The sequence below is a fragment of the Astyanax mexicanus genome, chromosome 11, assembly GCF_023375975.1.
Source record: "Astyanax mexicanus isolate ESR-SI-001 chromosome 11, AstMex3_surface, whole genome shotgun sequence".
In the NCBI taxonomy this organism is placed as follows: Eukaryota; Metazoa; Chordata; class Actinopteri; order Characiformes; family Acestrorhamphidae; genus Astyanax; species Astyanax mexicanus.
This window is the reverse complement of record NC_064418.1, coordinates 32,286,262-32,309,361: the sequence shown is the minus strand read 5'-3', so window position 1 is coordinate 32,309,361 and position 23,100 is coordinate 32,286,262. Positions and strand designations below refer to the sequence as shown.

General features: G+C 39.9%; 1 protein-coding gene across 1 annotated transcript in view; it reads left to right on the top strand.

Annotated features, from left to right (window-relative positions):
• The window catches only part of pde11a (phosphodiesterase 11a), a 91,587-nt gene that overhangs the window by 46,978 nt on the left and 21,509 nt on the right, over positions 1-23,100 (top strand). The window contains exons 8-14 of the mRNA XM_022680330.2: positions 2,819-2,886; positions 2,973-3,065; positions 11,927-11,977; positions 17,657-17,803; positions 18,369-18,476; positions 20,168-20,277; positions 22,229-22,319. Coding sequence (XP_022536051.1) covers positions 2,819-2,886; positions 2,973-3,065; positions 11,927-11,977; positions 17,657-17,803; positions 18,369-18,476; positions 20,168-20,277; positions 22,229-22,319 — 668 coding nt within the window. The remainder of the gene's footprint in view (positions 1-2,818; positions 2,887-2,972; positions 3,066-11,926; positions 11,978-17,656; positions 17,804-18,368; positions 18,477-20,167; positions 20,278-22,228; positions 22,320-23,100) is intronic.

The following is a 23,100-nucleotide window of genomic DNA, read 5'->3' as shown; positions in this document are numbered from 1 at the left end:
CAGCAAGTAGAGGTGCGGTACAGAGTCAAGGATGTGTTCATTCAAAAGGATGATCTCTCTCTCTCTCTCTCTCTCTCTCTCTCTCTCTCTCTCTCACACTCTCTCTGACTCTACTATCTCCTCCTTTCTCTCTCTCTCTCCCTCTCTCTACTGCCTCTCTCTCTCACTCTCTCCCTGTAGGAACTTTTACTCAAATTCTCTTCATTTCGCTGATTATAGATGTAGAATTTTCATTCCTTTATAGCAGATGCAATCGAATGACTCTGAAAGAGTGGGGAATTTCAGCAACAGCTCATGTTACTCTTAGATTTGCCTTCAGGTGAAATTTCCTCCATTCCAGTCAGCGGAGCAGATGAATACACTTGCGCCAGCTTCGCCCCGCTCTGTCTATAAAAATGGAATTCTCCATTAACTGTCAATTAGACTCTTGAGCCCAGCCCTTGATTTCTTTAATGAGTCAGTAAAAGGATGGAGATGTGAAAGAGGGCTTTTGCTTTTTTCTCTCTCTCTCTCTGGCATTCTGCCCAATCTCAGGACTAGAACACGAAGGCAGCCGAGGATACTCCCACAGCAGCTTCGTGCTTGACACGACTACGAACTCCCTATTACACAAGCAGTTTCCTGCGTCATCATCACCCAACATTCACGCATACGCACTCACACACACACACACACACACACACACACTTCTCCCTTTCATCCCTCCATCCGCACACACCTCTTTCTCTCATCTACAAAAACCTCTCCTTTATCTCTTCCTGTCCCATATATTCCGACTACCTTCAGACAGCGCAGTATATTCTCAAAGATCAGTCGTTTTAGCAGCTTTCACTAATTAGGGCTGCACATTTCTGTACAGCTCTCACACTCCTTACAGTTCTTATTTAATTTGGATCTCTTGAATGCTAATGTCCTTTGTATTTCTATATTTATTGTTTCAACTTCTGTAAGCTTCCGTTTCTGTCTGAATTAACAATTCATCCCATGTGGAGGGTATTTCAGAAAAACTACTATTTTAAACACACCCAATAAAGCTAATTTACCCATGTGCAATTATGATGCTGTAAAGTGTCACTAAATACCCACACCTGTATAAGTTGTAAGGTGTTATGTTGTGACTGAGGCTAAACACTGGCCAACATGCTCCAGGTAGCCAGCATCAATAGATTTTTGGAGTTTGTGTGTGATCTGATGGTGGGTGTCAGATGGATGGGACATTTCATTTCCAAAGTTGTATGGATGTTTCACATTTCTCTGTCCAAAGTGTGACGTGTGAAGTAGTAAAAACCTTTTGGCACCATGTCTAATACTAGGCAAGCTCAATATGAGTTTAACATTATTTGAGGTCTGAAAGCTCTGCGTCTTTTTTTGTTATTTCAGCCATTTCTCATTTTCTACAAATAAATGCTCTAAATGACCATATTTGTATTTGGAATTTGGAAGAAATGTTGTCCGTAGTTTATAGAATAAAACAATAGGGCTGTGAATCTTTGGGAATCCCACAATTTGATTCAGAATCGATTCTTGGGGTCACGATTAAATTTTTTTCCAATTCTTTCAAATCCGTTGGATTTCTTTTTCCATACTTTAGCGGCGACACATCAAACACCGTAACATGACACTACACGCCCCCTGTAGCCTAATAGGGAGAGGCAGTAAGAGCAAAAACTTTCCCTGTCCTTTTGCTGCTGTCTCGCAACACTCACCTACTGTCCCGCGGAGCTCAGCTACTGTCGCGCAGAGCTTTTTAACTGTCTCGCGCAGTTCATCTACTGTCCTGCGGAGCTCTTTAACAGTTAAAGAGCTCCGCAGGACAGTAGGTGAGCTCCACTGTACAGCTAAAAAGCTCCACAGGACAGTAGCTAAGCTCCGCGGTACAGTTAAAAAGCTCCGCGCGACAGTAGGTGAGCTCCACGGTACTGTTAAAAAGCTCCGCGGTACAGTTTAAAAGCTCTGCGCGACAGTAGGTGAGCTCCACGGTACAGTTAAAAAACTCCGCGCAACAGTAGCTGAGCTCCGCCAGACAGTTTAAAAGCTCTGTGCGACAGTAGGTGAGCTCCGCGAGACAGTTAACAAGGTCCGCGCGACAGTAGCTGCACCCGCAAAAAAATTGATTTTTTTTGAGAATCGATTCTGAATCGTTCAATGTTAGAAATGCGGTTCGATGGCGAATCCATTTTTTTCCTGCACCCCTATAAAACAACAACAATTCACTTTTCTCAAACATATACTTATAAATAGCTAAATCAGTGAAACCGATTTAGAAACTGAAGTTGTCTCTTATTTTTTCGAGAGCTGTATATAACATTATGTATATATATATATATATATATATATATATATATATATATATATATATATATATATATATAAATATGTGTGCGTGTGTGTATTTAGACCAGCAGCTATAGATTTGTATCACTTGATCACTAACTTCAGTCCTATATCTCAGCTGAAGAGCTGTATCTGTAGAGCAGCATCTGTAGCACTGTGCAGCAGCTCTGTGCAGCGGCTTTATGAATGAGCATAATGAGGGGATGCGTGGGAGGATGAGCAGGGGGCTGGGGAGGGGGAGTTTGTCGATAAAAGCACAAACCAGCTTTAATTGCCTACCGGCGTTCACCACACTGCTGTGCGGAGAGAGAGGGAGAGAGATTTGACTCCTTTATTGAAACAGATACAATGGTTGGCTTACTTTAATGAACATGCCCGCGTAATAATCACAATAAAACTCACATCTCATCTATATGTGCAACAGTATGCAGAAAGCATGAGAGACATATGCTATACGCTGTGTGTGCATGTGTGTATTTTGCAGGTGTGGCACAAGTACTGAACAGGTTGGATGGGAAACCATTTGATGATGCAGATCAGAGACTGTTTGAGGTAATGCTTTAAAAACTATGATTATATGTAGTATTTCACAGGTCTTTACAGATTGTTTACTAATTCTTTTATTTTTTCCCTCTCAGGCCTTTGTGATATTCTGTGGATTGGGGATCAATAACACTATAATGTATGATCAGGTGAAGAAATCTTGGGCGAAGCAGTCGGTCGCACTGGACGTAAGTCTTTTTTTAACAGACAGAGACCTACATACATATAGTGAAAAACATCATCAGGTTTTCACACAAGTCCAAAACCTACACAGAGAGAACCAAATGAGACAAAAATATGACATTGTTTAATAAATAAGTTGCAAACATGCAGCTCTCACAGCTCTGGAAAAAATTGAGACCACTTCAGTTTCTGAATCAGTTTCTTTGAGTTTGATATTTATAGGTATGTTTGAGTAAAATAAAAGTTGCTGTTTTATTCCATAAACTACAGACAACATTTTTCCCAAATTTCAAATTAAAATATCGCTATCAGACCTTAAATAATGTAAAGAAAACTAGTTCATATTCATAAAGTTTTCAGAAAGAGTTCAGAAATCAGTATTTGGTGGAATAACCCTGGTTTTTGATCACCTGCTCTCCTCCACCAGTCTTTCACACTGCTTTTGGATACATTTATGCCATTCCTGGTGAAAAATTCAAGCAGTTCAGCTTGGTTTGATGGCTTTTGATCATCCATCTTCCTCTTAATTATATTCCAGAGGTTTTCAATTATGGTAAAATCAAAGAAACTCATCATTTTAAGAGGTCTCTTATTTTTTTTCCAGAGCTGTATGTGATCCATTCAGGATCTGGTGTGAGATTCTTGTGCAGCATCAGCTGTTTCTAAATGTTTCCGGTAACTGTTGATCAGTCAGCTTGGAAGAATTTTAGACCATTCTTATGTACAAAACAGCTTCATGTCTTTGATGTTGGTGGGTTTCCTCTCTGAAATGCTTGCTTCAGGTTTTTCCATGTCCTTGATGGATTTAGACCTTATGTCTAAATGTTTGTGAACACCTCTTCTAATGAATGCTGCTACTTTTCTGTAGCTGCACCTATTGCTGACACAAATGTGTACTTAAGCACAAACATCTTGTCTAGTCTCTGTAGAGAACTACTGCCAATTGAATAGGACCCTCTCGAGCAGAAAAACATGGACCAAAAGCAAAAGTAGCAAAAAATATTTTAAATACACTTAATTTTGAAGGAAATCAGGAATAAGGGTGTATCTTTATACTTTTGCCCATAAAGTATATCTACGAGCACACCCCCACACACATAATAAGTATATCTGGGAGAGATTTGCAGGAGGTTGATTTGATTGGTGGGCTGTTGGCCTAGTTTTGGAGGAGCAGGGGTAAGGAGGGGGCGGGGTTTCGTGACTGTGCGGCGGCCGACGGCAGCTATGACTCATGCAGGGCACTAAACTGACACCCAGCCACTGCCCCCCTTCCCCAACTACTCCCACTCCTCTTCTCTGCACTAATTCCCCCCTTTTCCCCTCTCTTTCTGTGATATTCTGTGTCTTTCTGAATTTTTCACATTCACTCTTCACTTACTCATCTCATGTCCTCCATCTCCATCTCTGTATCGCTGTAATTGTCACTAGTAACCCATTGACCACTCCATTTCTGTTAACCTGTGACACCTCTTCACTTCATTGAGTGTGCTCTCTAAATAATAGTATAGTGAACCGTTTGTTTAGGGTTTTGGAGTAAAAAAATATTAAATAAAACAACACTTAGACTGTAGACTAGTAGCTTGACCAGTCCATACATTTGCGTTAGGTTAGTCATAGGGATTAGGGATTAATTGTAAATTGACAAATTAAATTATATTAAAGACTTCATTTCATTAAAATCCATTTTTTCTTGTTCTTTGCATTCTTTGCAGTAGCTATTAGTAGCTATAGTAGAAACGCCTCAGAAATTCAAGTTGATCAGAGCGATGTTAGGGTGTGTACGTCAACAAGTGACTACATGGCCTCACCCACCTTGGTTCAGGACCGCCCACAGGCTAAGCTGAACCTGGGCTTCAGCATAAGGAGCTTTAGCTAAGGAGGAGCTAAGAGCTCTGTTTCTGTTTACAGCTACTGTTTACAGAGCTAGTTAGCATTAGCTACCTTGTCTAAGTAACTCTAGGTTTACTCTAAGGAAGCACGGTTTGACAAGGCAGCTCAACTCGACAGAACACTGGTCAAAGCGGGCGCTGACTGTGGGGGGAGGCAGCTAGGCGTTCTCTGCTGCTGTCCTGTTAGCCAATTAGAGGCGATATATTTGCATGTGCGAGCAAAAGTCCAAAACCTGTCTTTATTCAGAGACCACTATTTCAGTGATCCAAAGCAGGGCTAAATAGAAACACCTGAGCCCTCTTTTTTTCACAAAAAACAGCAAAAGGCATTCATTCATACTAGAGACCACAACTAAACTATTTAAAATGAATTTAAAAACGATGGAATGAGACCTTTTTTTAAGTCTATTTTGAAATTTACGGCACATAGGCATAAGCATGGTATCTTCCCTGAAGTATGTCCTGTGACCAGTGGGTTTCGTGATATAACTTTTTAACTTTTTTATGTATTTTTGTAATTGTTTTGCATTTAGTATGACTAAATTAATTTTTCAAACATCTACTCTGGTCTATCAGGTTCATTTAAAATGCTAAAGTTAAGGGTTAATAAGTATTATGCTTTCTTTTGCTGCAGTAATATCCTCTAGATACTGAAACATTGTTGTAAAGTTCCCTATTGGCAATGTGGACAAATTAGATCAAGAATCAGGTTTAGAACCAAATAACAGATAACAATAACCTTATACTTGTGTGAGACTGTTGCAGAGAAACTGAACACTTGAATTCAGCTGAATTCGCTAATTAGGTAGAGTGTGTTTTAGAATATAGACTCCTGTGGTTTAACGTCTAAACAGAATGGAAATTATTACTTAAGGATTAGACCATATGCTAAAAATTTTTATTCTATATTTTCATTAAGGTCTACTTAAAAAGTGCATTTTTATGTTTAAAAATAAGTATTTTTTATTAAGTGGTGGCTTAGTGGTTAGAGCTAGTCTGCACTGTTTTGCTTCTGATTCACTTAGAGCTGTGGCTTTCACAAAGTTTGAACTCTGGGTCATGCTACCTCACCATCAGCAGCCGGAGTCCCAGGAGTGCACAATTGGCCATGCTCTCTTTGGGTGGGCTGATACCATTTCCACTCCACATCATTCTTTGTGTAATGTTGGTCAGCACAGGCATCTGCTTGCCTCTGTGTCAAAGCTGAGGGTCCAGTGCTTTACTCAGAGCGCATCCTCATCCTTCTATTGTCAGGAGCATTGCATTCCCCCAAGTTATAGGGGGAATCCTACCTTGTGGGGAAACTGGAGATAGATTAGGTAAAACAAAAAGAAAATGACAGAAAAAAGAGACCATTTTGTATCTTAGTTTCCGTATATAGACTAAATATATATAGTGAAATTGTACATTTAGAATTGTTAAGATTATTAATATTACTATTATTATTATTACATATTACATCAGCCATCAAAATTTTAGTCATGTGAGTGCAATTCAGTTTTTCATAATAGAAGCTTTTGAATCATTCATGTCATGTCCCTATTTATAACCATGACCTTTGCTACACACACACTACTAAGTATCCCATTTGAATAGGATGTGTCCCTAAACTACATCTGATATTCAGCATCTTGTATATTTGTTTTAAATCCAGTGTGCTGGAATGCAGACTCAAAACAATAGACAAAATATCACTTATATATCAATTATATATATGAATATATAATCAATTATATATTCAGAGTGCGCGTGTGTGTGTGTGTGTGTGTGTAACAAGGTGGAGGCAGGATGCAAATGCAGGTTTCGTTTATTCTCCATATCTCAAAAAAACAAAAAAAAAAACAAAGAAAAAACACTGGGAAAATAAAACAAACACTAAAGCTACTGAATCAAAGACTATAAAACAAAGGAAAACAAGCAAAATAAGCAAACAAAAACATGAACTAAAAAACAAACAAACCAGGAACTAAACTTACAAAAAATCAGCAAGATAGACGATTAAACAAAAAGAAATCAAACAAAAGACTGAATTTACTAAGACAGGGTCAAAATACAAAGGCTAGAACTGACATAGAGACAGAGGGTCAAACACAAAAAGCACGGCAGAGAACAAAGGAGCACATGGGGTATTTTTGAACAGGCACAGACAAGGGACACCTGTGGAGGTAATGAGGGGGCGGGGTTACAAATAAAACAGGAGGGGTTACAGATGACAGGGTGGGGCTAAGGTGGAGACAACAAGACCAAAAGTAAAACAGAGCCACGTGAAGCACATGGAGCACATGGGGAGGTAAACAAAACAAGAGAACAGAGGATTGGAAGAAGAAGGGAACAAAAAAAAAGGAAAAACACAAGACAGACATAGGCTAAGGTGTGACAGTGTGTGTATGTGTGTGTGTGTTCGTGTTCACTCTCTCCCTGCCTTTATCTCTAAAGCCCTGATCCCATTCAGTGAATTACACCTTCAATCAACATTCCTATAGATTATCAATGAAAGTGGCTGTATGCCTTTATGAGCAACAAAGAGATACTTCTGAAGGTGAGCAGCAACCTGATCTCAAGAGAGTGTAAGTACTTCTTTCCTGTGAGTGGATTTAATTTCAGCGGGTCAGGCAGTGTGTGTGAGCAGGTTTACAGTTACACTGATCAGCTATTTGAAAGTAGATGACACAGGCACTGTACGTACAGTATTGACTGTTCAACACTGCATCACTGCTTTTGATTTACAGCATTACATATGCTTTATTGAAGTGGAACACATATACTGGCTATGCACTGTTGATGTATTTTTTATTTTTTAGCCCAGATTGGTCATAATGTGATAAGTACCTTTGAGGGTGCACGCACACTGTGGAGTGTGTGTTTGTGAAAGCATGCATAGAAGATGCTATAGATTATATGAGCATGGAGATGTATAACCCTTGGGAGTGCTGAATAAACATGAGCAAGCTTTATCGAATAAAGAAGTGAGAGTAAGGAACTGGAGTTTATTTCTCAGCGGGCTAACACACACACACACACACACAGACACACAGACACACAAACACATATGCGGGCGCAAACACACATACACATGGGTGGCTTGGGAGCAAAATATGTGCTGCTCCAGTGAGCACTCAGGGAGAGAGAGAGAGAGAGAGAATGCGGGATGTACCACTTTATTATCTGCTGCTCTGTATAAAAACACAGGCTTTGATGCTGTTGTTTAAATTAGTGTGTGTGTGTGTGTGTGTGTAAGAGGGGACCACTGGCCAGCAGAATGAAGCATTATAATGTAATGGGTTCATTGTTTTGGATTTGTGCTGACTGAGAATAGGTACGCATTGTACTGCCACTGACCCAGTATGACTTAAATGAAATATGTTGATTTCTGAAAGCGCAGTGTATTTATATGAGTGTGTTTATGAAGGACTATTTTCATAAACATTCCAGTATGCCATTGTGGGTAATACTGTAGACACACCCACTGTCATGTGCATTCAGAATTGCTTCTATGTTTGTGTGCATTTCTGCATGTAACAGCTAGAAAATATCACTGTAGTGGCCATATTTACACTCCTGTTCTGTAAAGCCATAGTTTTAGTATGTAAAAAAATATATCATATAAACATGAGTGTAGCTTATAATGTTGTTAGTGGTGTCTGCCAGTGCTGCTGTGTTCTGATACTCACTGTACTAGGCTGAGCGGTGTACTCTTAAGAGGGACATCTGGTTAGTAGTGCTAAAGGTCTTAAGCAGATTTTTTTTTACTTTAACTGTATATGAGTTTAAATTATAAACAGTTAAAATCCACCAGAATGATGACATACTATCCACACAGTGAGTGGGGATTTTAACCTTTAGCAGAGATTAATGATTATTTTGTGTTCAATTAAAGCCTTAATCACACACAGTCTTGACTAATTATGCTAACTAACTTGTGAGGTGATCTTCCTAAATTGTATATAAAATAGGACTGCACGATATTGGAAAAATGTAACATATATATGGTATAGCAAAATATATATTGTGATATTAAACAATGCAGGGCCCATGACCAGCCCTGCCCCCTACCGCACGCTATCTCACGCCCAGACCAATCAAAAGCAGAGTCAACGCCGAGCACTCAAAACAACAGGAATCGGCCTTTTAATCAGGCATTTAAGTGGCTTTTTAAAAGGTGAATAAGAGCGTTTTTCTGGAATTAAAAGCATGAATTCAACTGTAACTGGAAATATCTGTGCAAAACTGTGCTGAACTGAGGTGCACGGCTTTCGACACGTGCGTTTACAAGCACGTACCCAACCATGTAGATGTAGGCCATGTGGTTACCTCGCACGTCCTGCGATGTGACAATTGCGCATGCATGACGATATATATATATCATGCAGCCCTAATATAAAACATCCAGTGCAAAAACTTTGGAATTAATTAATTGAGGCTATTATTATTACGGCTACGTTCACACAGTAGGCAAAATAACCCAAATATTATTTCCTCATCAAAATCGATAGAGCATTTAAATGTCACCTCAGTGAATGCCTTTATGCACAAATTCCAATCTGGCTGTTCAGACTGAGGGTGTTTTAACACCTAAAAGTCCGGACCAGAGTCTGAACCAAGGTTTGTGCATTGTTGCATTGTTTAAATTTGTTCCAGTTTGTTTCGGTTGCACGCTGAAATAGAATAATCACACTACATAACTTAGAACTGCTATGTCCTGTTATAATCTGTGTGGGCTTCATGTACCTGTACTTGACTATGATTGGTTTGTAAAAGAAGTTACTGTGCTAAATTCTGTCTCCCTGTCTGAATTTGACTCCCATTCTCGTGCACATGCATCACACAGGAGAATGAGAATGAAATTACATTACATTACATTACATTACATTACATTTGGCAGACGCTTTTGTCCAAAGCGACAATAGTCAAGTACAATGTAAAATAAGTTTAAAGGAAAAACATCTTTGGATAGGGATAAAAGGAGGACAAAGGGGTATAATAGGATAGAGGAGTGAAGGAGAGGAAGAAGGAAATGAGGTTAGAAGAAGTTAGTGTGTTAGTGTGTTAGTGTGTGAGGTGTTAAGAGAGTAAGTGCTCTTTGAAGAGCTCTGTCTTCAGGAGTTTCTTAAAGATAGCGAGAGATTCTCCTGATCTGGTAGTGAAAGGTAGTTTGTTCCACCATTGGGGAACTCTGTATTAGAACAGTCTGGATTGCTTTGTGTGAGTGTTTGGCAAAGCGAGGCGACGTTCATTGGAGGAGCGCAGCGGCCGGGAGGTAGCGTAAGCCTTCAGGAGTGAGTGCAGGTAGGAAGGAGCCTGTTCTGACATCACCTTGTAGGCGATTGTAAGAGTTTTGAATTTGATGCGAGCATCAACTGGTAGCCAATGGAGCTCAATGAGCAGCGGGGTGACATGTGCCCGTTTTGGCTGGTTGAAGACCAGACGTGCTGCTGCGTTCTGGATCATCTGGAGTGGTTTTACTACACAGGCCGGGAGGCCAGTTAGCAGGGCATTGCAGTAGTCGAGGCGTGAGATGACGACCGCTTGCACCAGGAGTTGGGTGGCCTGTTGCGTCAGGAACGGTCTAATTTTTCGGATGTTATAGAGCGCAAAGCGGCAGGACCGAGCAACCGAGGCCACATGGTGCGTGAAGGAGAGTTGGTCATCAACCAGAACACCCAGGTTCCTAGCAACCTTTGTCGGTGAGAGAGAGAGAGAGAGAGTCGATACTTATAGAGAATTTGTGTTGAAAAGATGGTTTTGCTGGTATAACCAGAAGTTCAGTCTTTGAGAGATTTAATTGAAGGTGATGCTCCCTCATCCATGAGGATATGTCAGAGAGACACGACGATATCCGTGCAGAGATTGAGTGATCTTCAGGTGAGAACGACAGGTATAGCTGGGTGTCGTCAGCAAAGCAATGGTAGGAAAATCCGTGTGAGCGGATAACCTGACCAAGAGAGGTGGTGTATATGGAGAAGAGAAGGGGTCCCAGTACCGAACCTTGGGGAACCCCAGTGGATAAGGAGCGGGCTGAGGACAGCTGCCCTTGCCACGACACCTTGAACGAGCGCCCAGTGAGGTATGAACCTATGGGTTCATTTTATTTCTGTTTATATTAAATAGGGGTTAACTTACACTTACAGGAGATACAGGAGTCACAAACAAGGAGTCTGCTTTATTCATAATGCTGGATGGATTTCTACATAACACTGGTTGTTTTTCTTCCTCTTATGCTTTTGATCTGCCTCAGCTTCCTCACTAATTGGTTTGTACATCCAAAAAAATCTGGAAAAATGTTTTCACACTGCACACAATGATCCGGATTGTCTTTTGGTCCTTTTGCACCATTTCACCTCTGATATTTTGGTTCAGAGCAAACTAAGAAGTCTGAAGGTCTGGACTAATCAAGGTTGGTGTGAAGCACCCTATGTATCAGATAGAAATTGAAATATAACAGATTTCATCTTTGTTTGTTTTACCTAGTTTTTCTTTTCAGTTCTACCTGCTATTTAGGATTTTCCTACACTGGGAAGGGTGTTGATTAGAGTGTGCATTCTGCCTCTGAGCAATGTTCCACAACTTACAACTTAGGCCAAGAACTGCCTAAATTCAGAAATGTATTTACAGTATTCAGTGATTTTACAAACTTACTGCAGTAGAGAAGCCTGAACTCTGTTTGTCTTATTCACGCCCTCTCTCTGAAGCTTGTCAGACACCGACCCCAGAGGCCCAGCTTTGTGTAGCGTGTTACTTCCCTGGCTTTAACACACCTGATTCAGTTCAACAGCTAATTGGCAGGCTCTTTATGAGCTGAATCAGGGATGAGGTATTAGAGCAGAGCTTTTACTCCGCACGCCACTTTGCTGTGGAATGTGAAAATGTGTTAAACACAGGCTGTAACTCTAAAATAACACCTCGTTGTGACTAAAGTGTATGTGTGTGTGTCTCTCTCTCTCTCTCTCTCTCTCTTGCTCTTGCGCTTCTCTCTGCAGGTGCTGTCGTACCATGCCACCTGCTCCAAGACGGAGGTCGACAAGTTTAAGGTGAAGTCTGACGTAAAGCATGTTAAACAGGGTGTGGGGGTCGGTTTGGTTTTCTTTGAAATTCGGAACAAATGAGCCCTCATTAACCAATAACAGTTCATTTACTGACAAATTAGTGGCAGGAAAAGATCAATTTGATCATTAGTGCGTGTGTTTTTGTGTGTGTGTGTTTCCCTGCGTGTGTGCACTCAGTGGTAGCACATCAACACAGCAACAAACAAGGTGTCAAGCAGTTGCAAATGTTTTCCCCTCAAAAAGAGTTCATGAATTATAAACCTTGTCGGAAAAAAACACATTTCTTTTTTTTTTTTCTAACCATAAGGTTGATTGAAATGAATAATTGAACACATGAAATATGAGGTAGCACAACAATTCATGTACACATACAATCAGATTGATTTTATTGTACCCTATTTATTAATGATTAAGCAAGTCAATAGCTCATCAGTGTTCCTGCATTATTAATAGTGTCCCTGAGTTTTCTCTCATTTCCCCTGTTATTAATAGTATATCCATCATATCAGACGTTTCCACAACCCTTTCCCTAGAAGTCTGTGTTGAATCTTGTATGTTTGACTAGTTTGCATTATGTGGTGCAACTGATGCTGACTGATGCATGCATACACTATGCTGTCTGTATTTAAATGTGGGTACACGTCTTCCAATAAGGAAGGTTGTATGTCCATGTCAAGAAGTATAGTAAGCCGGGGCATTGAGTGGTCCAGCAGGCTAAGCGCTGCCACCAAGATCAGGAGATCGCTGGTTTGAATCCCGTTTATGCAGCTTGCCATCGGCTACCGGAGCTCTGAGAGAGCACAGTTGGCCTTGCTCTCTATCTGGGTAGGTAGATGGCGCTCTCTCCCCACATCACCCCAAAAGGGTGATGACCGCAGCACAAGGCATCTGTGAGCTGATGTATCAGAACCAAGTCGCTGCGCTTTCCTCAGAGATCACGGAGTAGTACATTTACAAGAGAAGTAAAACATTCTGAATTTTTAATGAAAGAAAAATATTTTTGAGAAATATACAGTATTGTGCAAATGTTTTAGGCATCTGTGGGAATTTCAGTAAAGAAAAAAAGCTTCTTTTATTAAGTAAGTGGTTATTAGCTCAGTAAAACACTAACGTCAATCGTATGTGGTGCTTTTTTAGGTAAAAACACTCATATTGCTGAGATGAATGGTTTAGTGTAATTTGCTTTGGTGCCTAAAACTTTTGCACAGTACTGTATATTTTGGGGAAAATTGGAGAAACAATGTAAAGGACAGCTGATATTTTTTTTAATTGCCTGCAAAAATGAAAATGTGTGATATGAAGTTTTGTTTCAACAGCAGCACTCCCTCTTTTCTTCTCTCTCTCTCTTTCACTCACTCGGTTTGGTGCGTTTTAAATGTCACTGAAACACAAGCTCAACAGCCATTCATAAACTCAGCTCTGCAGCACCACTAAAGCACACACTGACCTTACAGGCTTAGAGACAAACACTGCAGCAGAGCTAATGCGACACACAGGAGAACCTCTCTCTCTTTCTCTACCTACCTACCTACCTATCCCCATATATACAAGGTACATACAGTACACAGTGTATTATAGATACTGTAGATACAAAGAGAGGGCGAGAGAGGACGAAAGATATATAGAGAGAGAACGCTGGAAAGTTATTCATTTCCGTTCATATTTCCGCTAGGCTCTGGGGACCTTTCTCCGAAAGGAAGAAAAGCAGGTTACAACCTGGAGCTGTGATACTGACACTACGGCACACAGCCCATGTTTGAGTAATGCACAAACGTGCTTCAGTCAGCGTCACATGTTACCAGGGCAAGGTTAACTTATGAAATATTAAAAGTTAATTTGAATTATATCCTAAATGTAATAAAACAATGTGAATAAATGCTCTCGTTGCACTAATAAAACCGCCAACACTTGCACATTTCCCCAAAAAAATTCTTTAGAAGAAACTGACCCAATACTTTCCAGACACTTTTAACTAATTAGTGAACACAGCTTCTTTAAGTTAACCTTTTTTAATTTTGTTCACAGTTTCTGCAATCACTATAGAAAAGCATTGCCAGTAGAATAGGATGTGCTGGAACAGCTATAAAGAACCTGAGTCCAACATGGCCCAAGGCCATTTCTAACCCTCTGGCGATGGAGCTCCATCCAATACCTTTGGGATGAGATGACATGGTGTTTATGATCCAGAACTAATTATCTCAACACCAGTGAATGGCTGAATGCAGTGAGATTCTCACACTATTGTTCTAGTCTAAAGACTTCTCAGTGTAAAGTGAAAAGGCTCTTACTGTATCTAAGGGTGTGCAGACTAATTACCGAGCCATGGATTCAGAATAAAACACTGGATGTGTCTACAAACCTTTGAACATATGGTTTATGCACACGATTTATGTATGGACAAAAGTATTGGGACATGGTCAAGATTTTGACATCCCAGTCCTGTTCTATTGACAGTAATTCTCTATAGGGACAAGACAAGCTGTGTGTGCCCATCTGTACATCTATTACAGCAATGAGTGCAACTTATTTAATATTGGTGCTCCATAATCTTAAAATCTCTCATTTGTATCATCCTTTACCCTTTAATGTTCTGATCAGATTATTGGTAGAGCACCTTTTGAGTCAAGATATTTTACTGAAGGTGAGGACCTTACCTCAACCTGATTGGCAGCAGTATTTTAGGATAAAAACAGTCAAAATAGTGACTATGCACTACTTTTAATACTGTTAATAGGCGAGCCGTCAATCAAGAAGGGCACAGCTGGATTTAGGGCGTAACAGTGTATCTTTGGTATTGTGAAGATGCAAAATATAGGCCTTGAGCTGCTCAAAATGCACACAAGCCATGTACTAGTTATTTTAATTAATCATGGGTGTGTTTTAAGTGTAACGCGAAATAAACGAGTCATTGTGTCACTTGCCATTCCCTTGATATCTTAAGAGCGCAGCGCTTCTGCACTTCTCAGCAGAGGAAATTTAAGGGAACAGAAATTTTATTTTATTGTGTATTCTGTTTGTTGTATGTGTACATTTTTTGTGTGTTTAAAGGTGTACACACACTGGGCGGAGAGGAATGGACTCTGATGATTGACTGTTGTCTAGGTTCATTTCAGTCAGTGGCGCACCTGTGTTTTCTACCGCCAAAATAGCAACACACCAGAATTTTTTACCTGAACACTCCGCATTTTCAGACCACCACACCTATCGGTGTAGATATATATTCCTAAAGTCTGGCGCTATTTTCACAATGTGGAGCAATGCATAAAAAAATATTATGGCACGGTGTAAGATAGAAATGAGCATTGCTACGCACCTTGCGCAGGGTGTACAATAAGGCCGTATGTCTTTTTAGTTTATATCTGTAAACATTGTTTTTGGTGGAATTTCTAATGGTAAGCACCAGTTTTCAGCCTATTTTAATTTCAGAGGTTTTGATAAATCAAGTTGTCTCTCTTGTCCCAGTGTTGCTCGTCCATATTTGTACGTCTAACATCAGTCAGTTTATGTGTTCCTCTCGTCCCCATGTACTCCGTGTTTCTTAGTTGTTGGTTTTTAATAAATACTCACAATTGCGTCCGCTCGCATTGTCTCTTTCCTGCTCCCACCTGACATTCCTTTGCAATAATAATTTTTAAATTTGACCACAAAGTCTCATCTCAAACATTTGACAAAGGTGCACATTTAAAAAAATTGGGTCTTAAAAAAGAAAAAACTTGCCTCAAACAATAAAAACACAAAACGAAAAAAATCATTTGACTATCTTCAGTCCTCGCATAAGCGTTTACTCTTGTCGACTGAAGTGAAGTGACAAGACATTCCCAGCTGCTTCATTTTTCCTGTTTGTCTTTGATATAATTAGTAGTAGAATTAATAGATATCTACAATTAGCAGTTGCCAATGACGTCACCTAAACATAACACCAAATTCCCCTGCCAATATTATCTCATTAGCCCTTCTCTCTGTCTCTGTCTGTCTGTCTCACTCTCTGTAGGCTCTATGTATAGCCCCCTCATTAGCAGTTTAGTGTGCTGTTAGAAGTCTCAGCCATCCAGAACATTCTCTGCTTTAATTGGGGGAGCAGACGTTGTGGAATCAGAAGCATTCTGAGCAGTGATGGGGTTAGTGACGAGCTGCAGCCAGCCTCTCCATTCACAAAGTGTATGAATGAAAGCGAATGAGGCACAGGTACACAGTGTAGCGTGCTCGTTGCTCTGTGGCTTTCCACCCAATCTTTCAGACTCTCCCCCTCTCTATCTGAGCATGTCTGTCCTCCTCTTTTGAGCTTTCTCTGTTTCTCTGATTTGAGAGCATGATAGAGAGCATGTAACCCCCTCAGCAAGTCTAGTAGAACTCATTTTGTCTAAGCAGTAAGATGATTTGTATTGGCGAGTTCCGTATTGAATTGTGTCCACAAATCAGTTTGACTGGCGGTATCTCCTCTGTGTGCTGCGAGTGCGAGTATTAGAACAATATTTCTTTTCTTTACCTTAATACACATTGCTTGCTGTTTTGTATAACAGTATTTATATTCTGCTGTAAATAAGATTTGTTCACATACTTAGCTGTTGTTTAGCACAGAACATAGCTGTTTCTAGCTAAATAAAACCTGCAATTTCAAAGCGTCACACAAATAATAAGACAATAGCAGTGTTCCTGCATTTGGTGGAAGTGATTGATCAACTAATGCCAGATATTTAAGAATGTTCTTAGTGTCAATCAAAAATAGCTATAGCTTTTCCCCTTCCTTTCTCTCTTTATATATAAAGGTCTAAGCACACTAGTATAACTATTTTGCTTTTTCCTGTTTTTTCTTTTTTCTATTCTTTGATGTTCAAAAAATATATATTTCTAGTATAATACTATAAAAGAGAGTTTGGTTTGGGTGAAAAATAGGTTTTACAAGCATTTTTTTAAAGTTTTAAAGCATTATATACAATCTTTTTATTGTGTCTGCTATACAGCATAGCATAGCTTGTTTGTTAGTGCTGTTAAAGTATATAAAACGTATATTTCATTTCACAAACCTTGTATCTCCATTTTTTGTGGTTTTCACTTTTTGACATAATTTGACAAAATTGGTTCTTTAGAAATGTCACAAAGAACAGACCAATAAAAATGATCTGTTTAAATGAAAATTTTAATAAGGTTTAATAGGGTTTAATAGTGCATGAACTCTAATAACCAGATCAAATCCACCAGTCACCTGAATATAAGCTTTCATTGGAAAATATCTGCGCACTCGGAGGAAAGCCCAGCGACTCAGTTTCGATACATCAGTTCAGATCACCCTTTAGAGTGATGTGGGAAAAGAGCACCATCTTCCCACCCAGAGAGAGCAAGGCCAATTGTGCTCTCTCAGGGCTCCTGTAGCCGATGGCAAGCTACATGAACAGGATTCGAAACCGACAAGCTCCTGATCATAGTGGCAGTGCTTAGCCCGCTGGACCACTCGGAGCCCTCATCTCCCTTTTTATTTGACACCATGTGAATCTGGCAGTTGTTCTTTTTATTGTGTTAACATTTTGTGATAAACAGAATAAAAATACTCAAGCTTACTTGAAGAGCATTATTTCCTGCTCCAGTAAAGCTGCAATTTTGGATATAGAAGTTTTTTCTTGTTGCAGCTATGATATAATGTATATACCTTTCTCTGTTCTTTTTTAGGCAGCTAATATCCCTCTGGTGTGTGAGTTGGGCATTGATAAACTGTCTTTTGACGACTTCTCTCTGGATGTGGATGCCATGATAACTGCTGCCCTGCGCATGTTCATGGAACTTGGCATGTTGCAAAAATTCAAGATCGACTATGAGGTGACACACACACACACACTTTGCAAAATGAATAAAGCACACACATGCAACACATTCCCTGCTAAAACCTTTATAATCTTTTAATCTTTTGACATGCAATTTTTTTTCTCCCAGTGCTTCATTCAGTATAAGGTCGTGTAGCTCTTTATGACAAAGTGAAAGCCTCAAATAGGCTTTTTTTCTTTTCTAGGTGTGCTTTCCTTTGCTTTGTATCTGCCTCTATTTATTCTTCTCTTTTTATCACTCTGTAGCTGAAAAATGCCAAGGTTTCAAAACCTCGTCAGCCTTTCACCTCCTCACTCCACCCTTTCACTGTGTGTATGAAAATGTTGTAGGATGTAGAAAATTCTCTCACATGCTTTTCTCCTTCTGTTTTTCCCACTTTCTCTCTCTCTCTCTCTCTCTCTCTCTCTCTCTCTCTCTCTCTCTCTCTCTCTCTCTCTCTCTCTCTCTCTCTCTCTCTCTCTCTCTCTCTCTCTCTCTCTCTCTCTCTCTCTCTCTCTCTCTCTCTCTCTCTCTCTCTCTCTCTCTCTCTCTCTGACATGCCCTCTTTCTTTCTCTCTAGACTCTGTGTAGGTGGCTGCTGACTGTGAGGAAGAACTACCGTATGGTTCTGTACCATAACTGGAGACACGCGTTCAACGTCTGCCAGTGCATGTTCTCTTTGCTTACTGTGAGTCACAAACATATGCACAACTGAGAGCACTTTGCAATCGATTACTGGCTAGCGAGGTGAAACCTTATGAGTGTACGTGTGTGTGCGTTAGGGTGCTGAGCTGGCTTTTTTCGACACAACCCATACGGTGATGCATTTCTCCAGGGTAAATCTTCTTCCCACTAGGCTGGACTGAAAAGATGGAGGCAGTCTGGAATGAGTCAAGTCGTTAATGTGGGATTGGATTTTAAACAAGTGATAAACATCACAAAAAGAATACAAATACAGTCTTGTGAGGAGATATGGAGAATGGAATGACCAATATCTTAATCTGGAATAATCCAAAAAAAAAAAAAAAAAAAAAAAACATATGTTACTGTAGGCTAAGAGCAGCATCAAAACAAGGAAAAAATTAGAGATTTCACTCTGTATGCTTTTACCAGAAATATTTTTATAGTTGTTGGATGAGCAGTAAGTCAAGTCAAGTAGTTTTATTTTCAATACTGTATATGTACAGAACATACATTGAAATTTGACATTACATTACTCTCCTTCTTAAAAATTACAACAAGTACAGAAAATAAGATTATAAATATACAAGAATGGGAGGCACTATATGTACAATACAACAGGGACAAAGATAGACATACGTGAGAAAAAAGACAATAGTGCAACAGTGATGGGGGTGGTGAGTAAGAGGGAATGACAGTACATGTATAAACAGTATTCTCAGTATCAACAGTATTCTCAGTAGCAACGGAGAATTTATGATATTATGTATATGTCTTATTATCAGTCATGTAGCATGCAGATATGCAAATAGCCTGACCAACATCAGGTGAAAACCCCTGATTGCTTAGTAGACCCTGTTTAACTCCCTGAGTCAAACTGAGCATGTGCAGACTCAATGGCTTGGCCTCAACTAGGGTTCAACTACAATTTGTACATTTTGCCAACACAAATTATTTAGTTAGGCAATTAGTTTGCTATAGTTTACAGTGCAATTTTACATTTCTTGTTCAGCTGACTTAAAAATCACATTAAAGAAAACAGTTTTAAGTTGGCTTTTCTCTATGTGAATGCATTATGAAGTCTTTAAGGTTTTATGAGGATTAAGAGTGGAACATTGATGAAACATTTGGAACATTATCTATTCAATGGATTTCTTTTTGTGATTCTAGCCTACAGTTGTGTCCAAGCATTACGTAATTTTTAACCAGGAACATTTTATCCATGGATTTTCTGTAGACTCAGAACAGGTATCCCTCAGCTGCCCGGCAGTAAAAACACCCCCGTTCTCCTAATACCTCTAGTGCTTTCAGTGTGCTTCAAACTAAATGTGAAGCCGACTTCAGGAACTGTGTTTCCTGCTAACTTTGTTCCTTAAGCATTTTTTTCTGGTGTTGCCTTTCTGATACTCATTTGTAGCTCTTCATAAAATCTTATGAAAATCCAGAGAAATGCTGTGTCTGTGTGTTACCTCAGAATAATCACTTAATAGCCGACACTGAAAATGCCTCCAGTGTTCTCTGCAGTAAGAGCCTCAGGCAAACAGCAGCAGTGCATTAGCAGCACTATAGGTACTCATGTTCAACATCTATTTTCTGCCCCATGATCTGTTTGAGGACTTCGAAACACATGAAGTGTTATATGTGTATTGGCTTTAAGATGGATCTGTGGTGAGTTTAACTGTGCTGTTTCTATCCTAGACGGCAGGCTTCCAAGAGACCCTGTCAGAGTTGGAGATTCTAGCGCTTATAGTCGGCTGTGTGTGCCATGATCTGGACCACAGAGGAACCAACAATGCCTTCCAAGCCAAGTAAGATACACACTAACTACACTGTGACGGTGTAAACCCAGCATGCAACAGTTGCCTCATGATGAACTGCCTTTACATCATTTTAGCTCACACCTGCACCTAAAGGACAATTCTAGATTGTAGAATGTATGTAAACAAAAGACATGAAAATCTCAATGTTATGCAGCCATATGAATGTGGCTATACTATGTGTGTGGTTTGTTCTACCTTAAAATCTGTTCATCTGTGTCAAAAATAACCTAATGCTGGTGGAGGGGAGGTACCTCAGTGACACTAAGGTGTACTCACAATAGGCACGATTTGGTTAAATCATAATGGAGCAAGGTTGTGACCCCTCCCCACTCCTCTGCTGGCCTGCACTCACACTGCCTTTAAACAATCCGTGCCCGAGCCCACTTATGTTACTCGCTGCTCAGTGGTCTTCCCGGTGTTGTGCCGAATTCAACACCCCGCCATGAAAAGCACCCTCTCTCGGAAGCACATCTTCTTGATTTATATTAGAAATGCGCGCCAAAAGTCATGGTTATTCCTGATGGCGGTGCTGAATTTGACACAACACCGCCATGTTTGTTTACAGGAACATCGCATCAATGACATTATCTTGTTGTGTGCTTAGGCACGGATTGCGCTCACACTGCATGCATATTGTGCACAAAACCAAGTGAACTGTGCCCTGGTCCTCTTGAAATTATTCGTATTGTGCATGGGCACACACCATTGCCTCGTGTGTGGACTCCCTAAGAGGCTGTTTACATCTTGGCAGTAACGTATTTTCTATGATCGGATCATATTTGGATTTTACTTACCCGCATAAAAAACTAACACTCCCAGTTTTTTTTATTGCTAGATGATCCACTACAGCTTGCAGTATTACAGTGTCTGTTCTGTGACATATCAAATAGTCACATTTCCTGATAGAGCTGTTACAGGAATTTGCAAACCATCTTTTATTTCACCTTGTCGTGAAATCCCCCATCATTCCTCAAAATCATTCATAATCTCTAGGAGCTTTACCACCGTAGTGACAAACCCTTCCAGATCTTCACATTTAACCCATCTGTGCACTGAACACACACATACACATACACACTAGCTGTGGTACCTTGCTCAAGGGCACTTTAGTCGCATCCTGTTGGTTTGGGCACTCTAACTGGCAAACTTCCTGTTAAAAGGCAGCTTCTTAATCCTTCAGGCTACAGCTGCTCTGTCAGTTACATAAAATAATAAAGGAAAAAAAATAATGCTTTACTTTTTATAAAGGAAATAAAGTAAAAAAAGATCTTAATTAATGGGGTGAATTTTAGTAAAAGCTTTAACAGAATCTGACCAAGGTAGATCCTTATACTATATAAATATAAAATGCAAGTTAATAATTAAAGGTGTAAACAGCTCTGTACTATTCACAATAGGGGTATCACAGACGCTTTCAACAGATGCTTTCATAGACCATTACAGATTCAGAATTAATGTTTATGTTAATGTTTGGCTATCAATAGCTACTTTTATTTAAGTTCAAAACTTAAATTGCTCTGTATGAATAATAGAAAAGAATAAAACTCTCAAAATGTCACACTGTGTGTGTGTGTGTATGAACATGTGTGCATGTATGTGTCTCAGCTTTACTTAGTACGACAGGGAAGTCTAGTGCTAGCAGTGAGATAGTGAGAGACTTGCATAAGTGCTGTTGCATAAGAGCGAGTCTGCGTTGGATGAGAAATCCGTAAACACACATGACCCAGTCTGGAATACAGACTCAACTTCTGTTCCACCTCTTACACACTTATACCTGCTCTCCAGTTCTCTTACTATCTATGCTACCTTTATTTTGGCATCACATAAGAGAAGATCCTCTGGTGGGCTGTGGGTGAGCTCCTGTGCATCTCTCTCACTCCCTCTCTCTCATCTCTCTATATCCCTCTGTCCTCCTTTAATCTCTCCGTATTCCTCTCAGGACGGGTTCTGCTCTATCTCTGCTCTATGGGACCTCAGCCACTCTGGAGCATCACCACTTCAACCACGCTGTCATGATCCTGCAGAGTGAAGTAGGGTCACCCACCCACACTCAGACACACAAAGACACACACACACACACACACACACACACACACACTACAGATTCATTCATTATCATTAGATGACAGGGCCCTCTAATAATAGGTCTTGTACTTCAATAATGGTATAGGCAGCTGACTGGACTGCTGTCTTTATCAAACGCTCTCAAAAGTCACTAGGAAATTATCAAGGCCAACACGACACCATAAAATAAAATCAATGTTATTATGAAAAATTAAGTTGTAATTAGAGGAAGGTCAGGTGGTGGAGAATCAGAGACTAAAAGAGAGAGAGAGAGAGAGAGAAAAGGGATAAAATAACGGGGGGAGAGAAGCAGGGAGAGACAAGGAGAGACGGAAAAAGAGAGGGAGAGAAGGGGGAGAGACTAAGTGGGAGATAAGGAGAAACAGAGAAACAGACAGGGATAGGGGGAAAGAGAAAGAGGGAGAGAGAGAGAGAGAGAGAGAGAGATAAAGAGGTGGTCAGACCTGTCTAGGATGGGAGCAAGAAAGTAAATACAGGAAGAAGGTCCAGTGTTCTGGACTGGTGCATTTGTTCATAGCTGTAGTCGTTATAGGGCTGGGCATTATGCCAGTATATATTGTATTGTGATAAATTTGTCATTGTGATTATAAATAATATGCATCCTTGATTGTACCATGGATTTCATCAGTGCTTAAAGAACACACAGACTAAGTACATTTTATTACAGAGAATGTAATTAGTCCTGTTTAATTGGATAAAATATTCGTATTAACCGGTTTTAAAAAC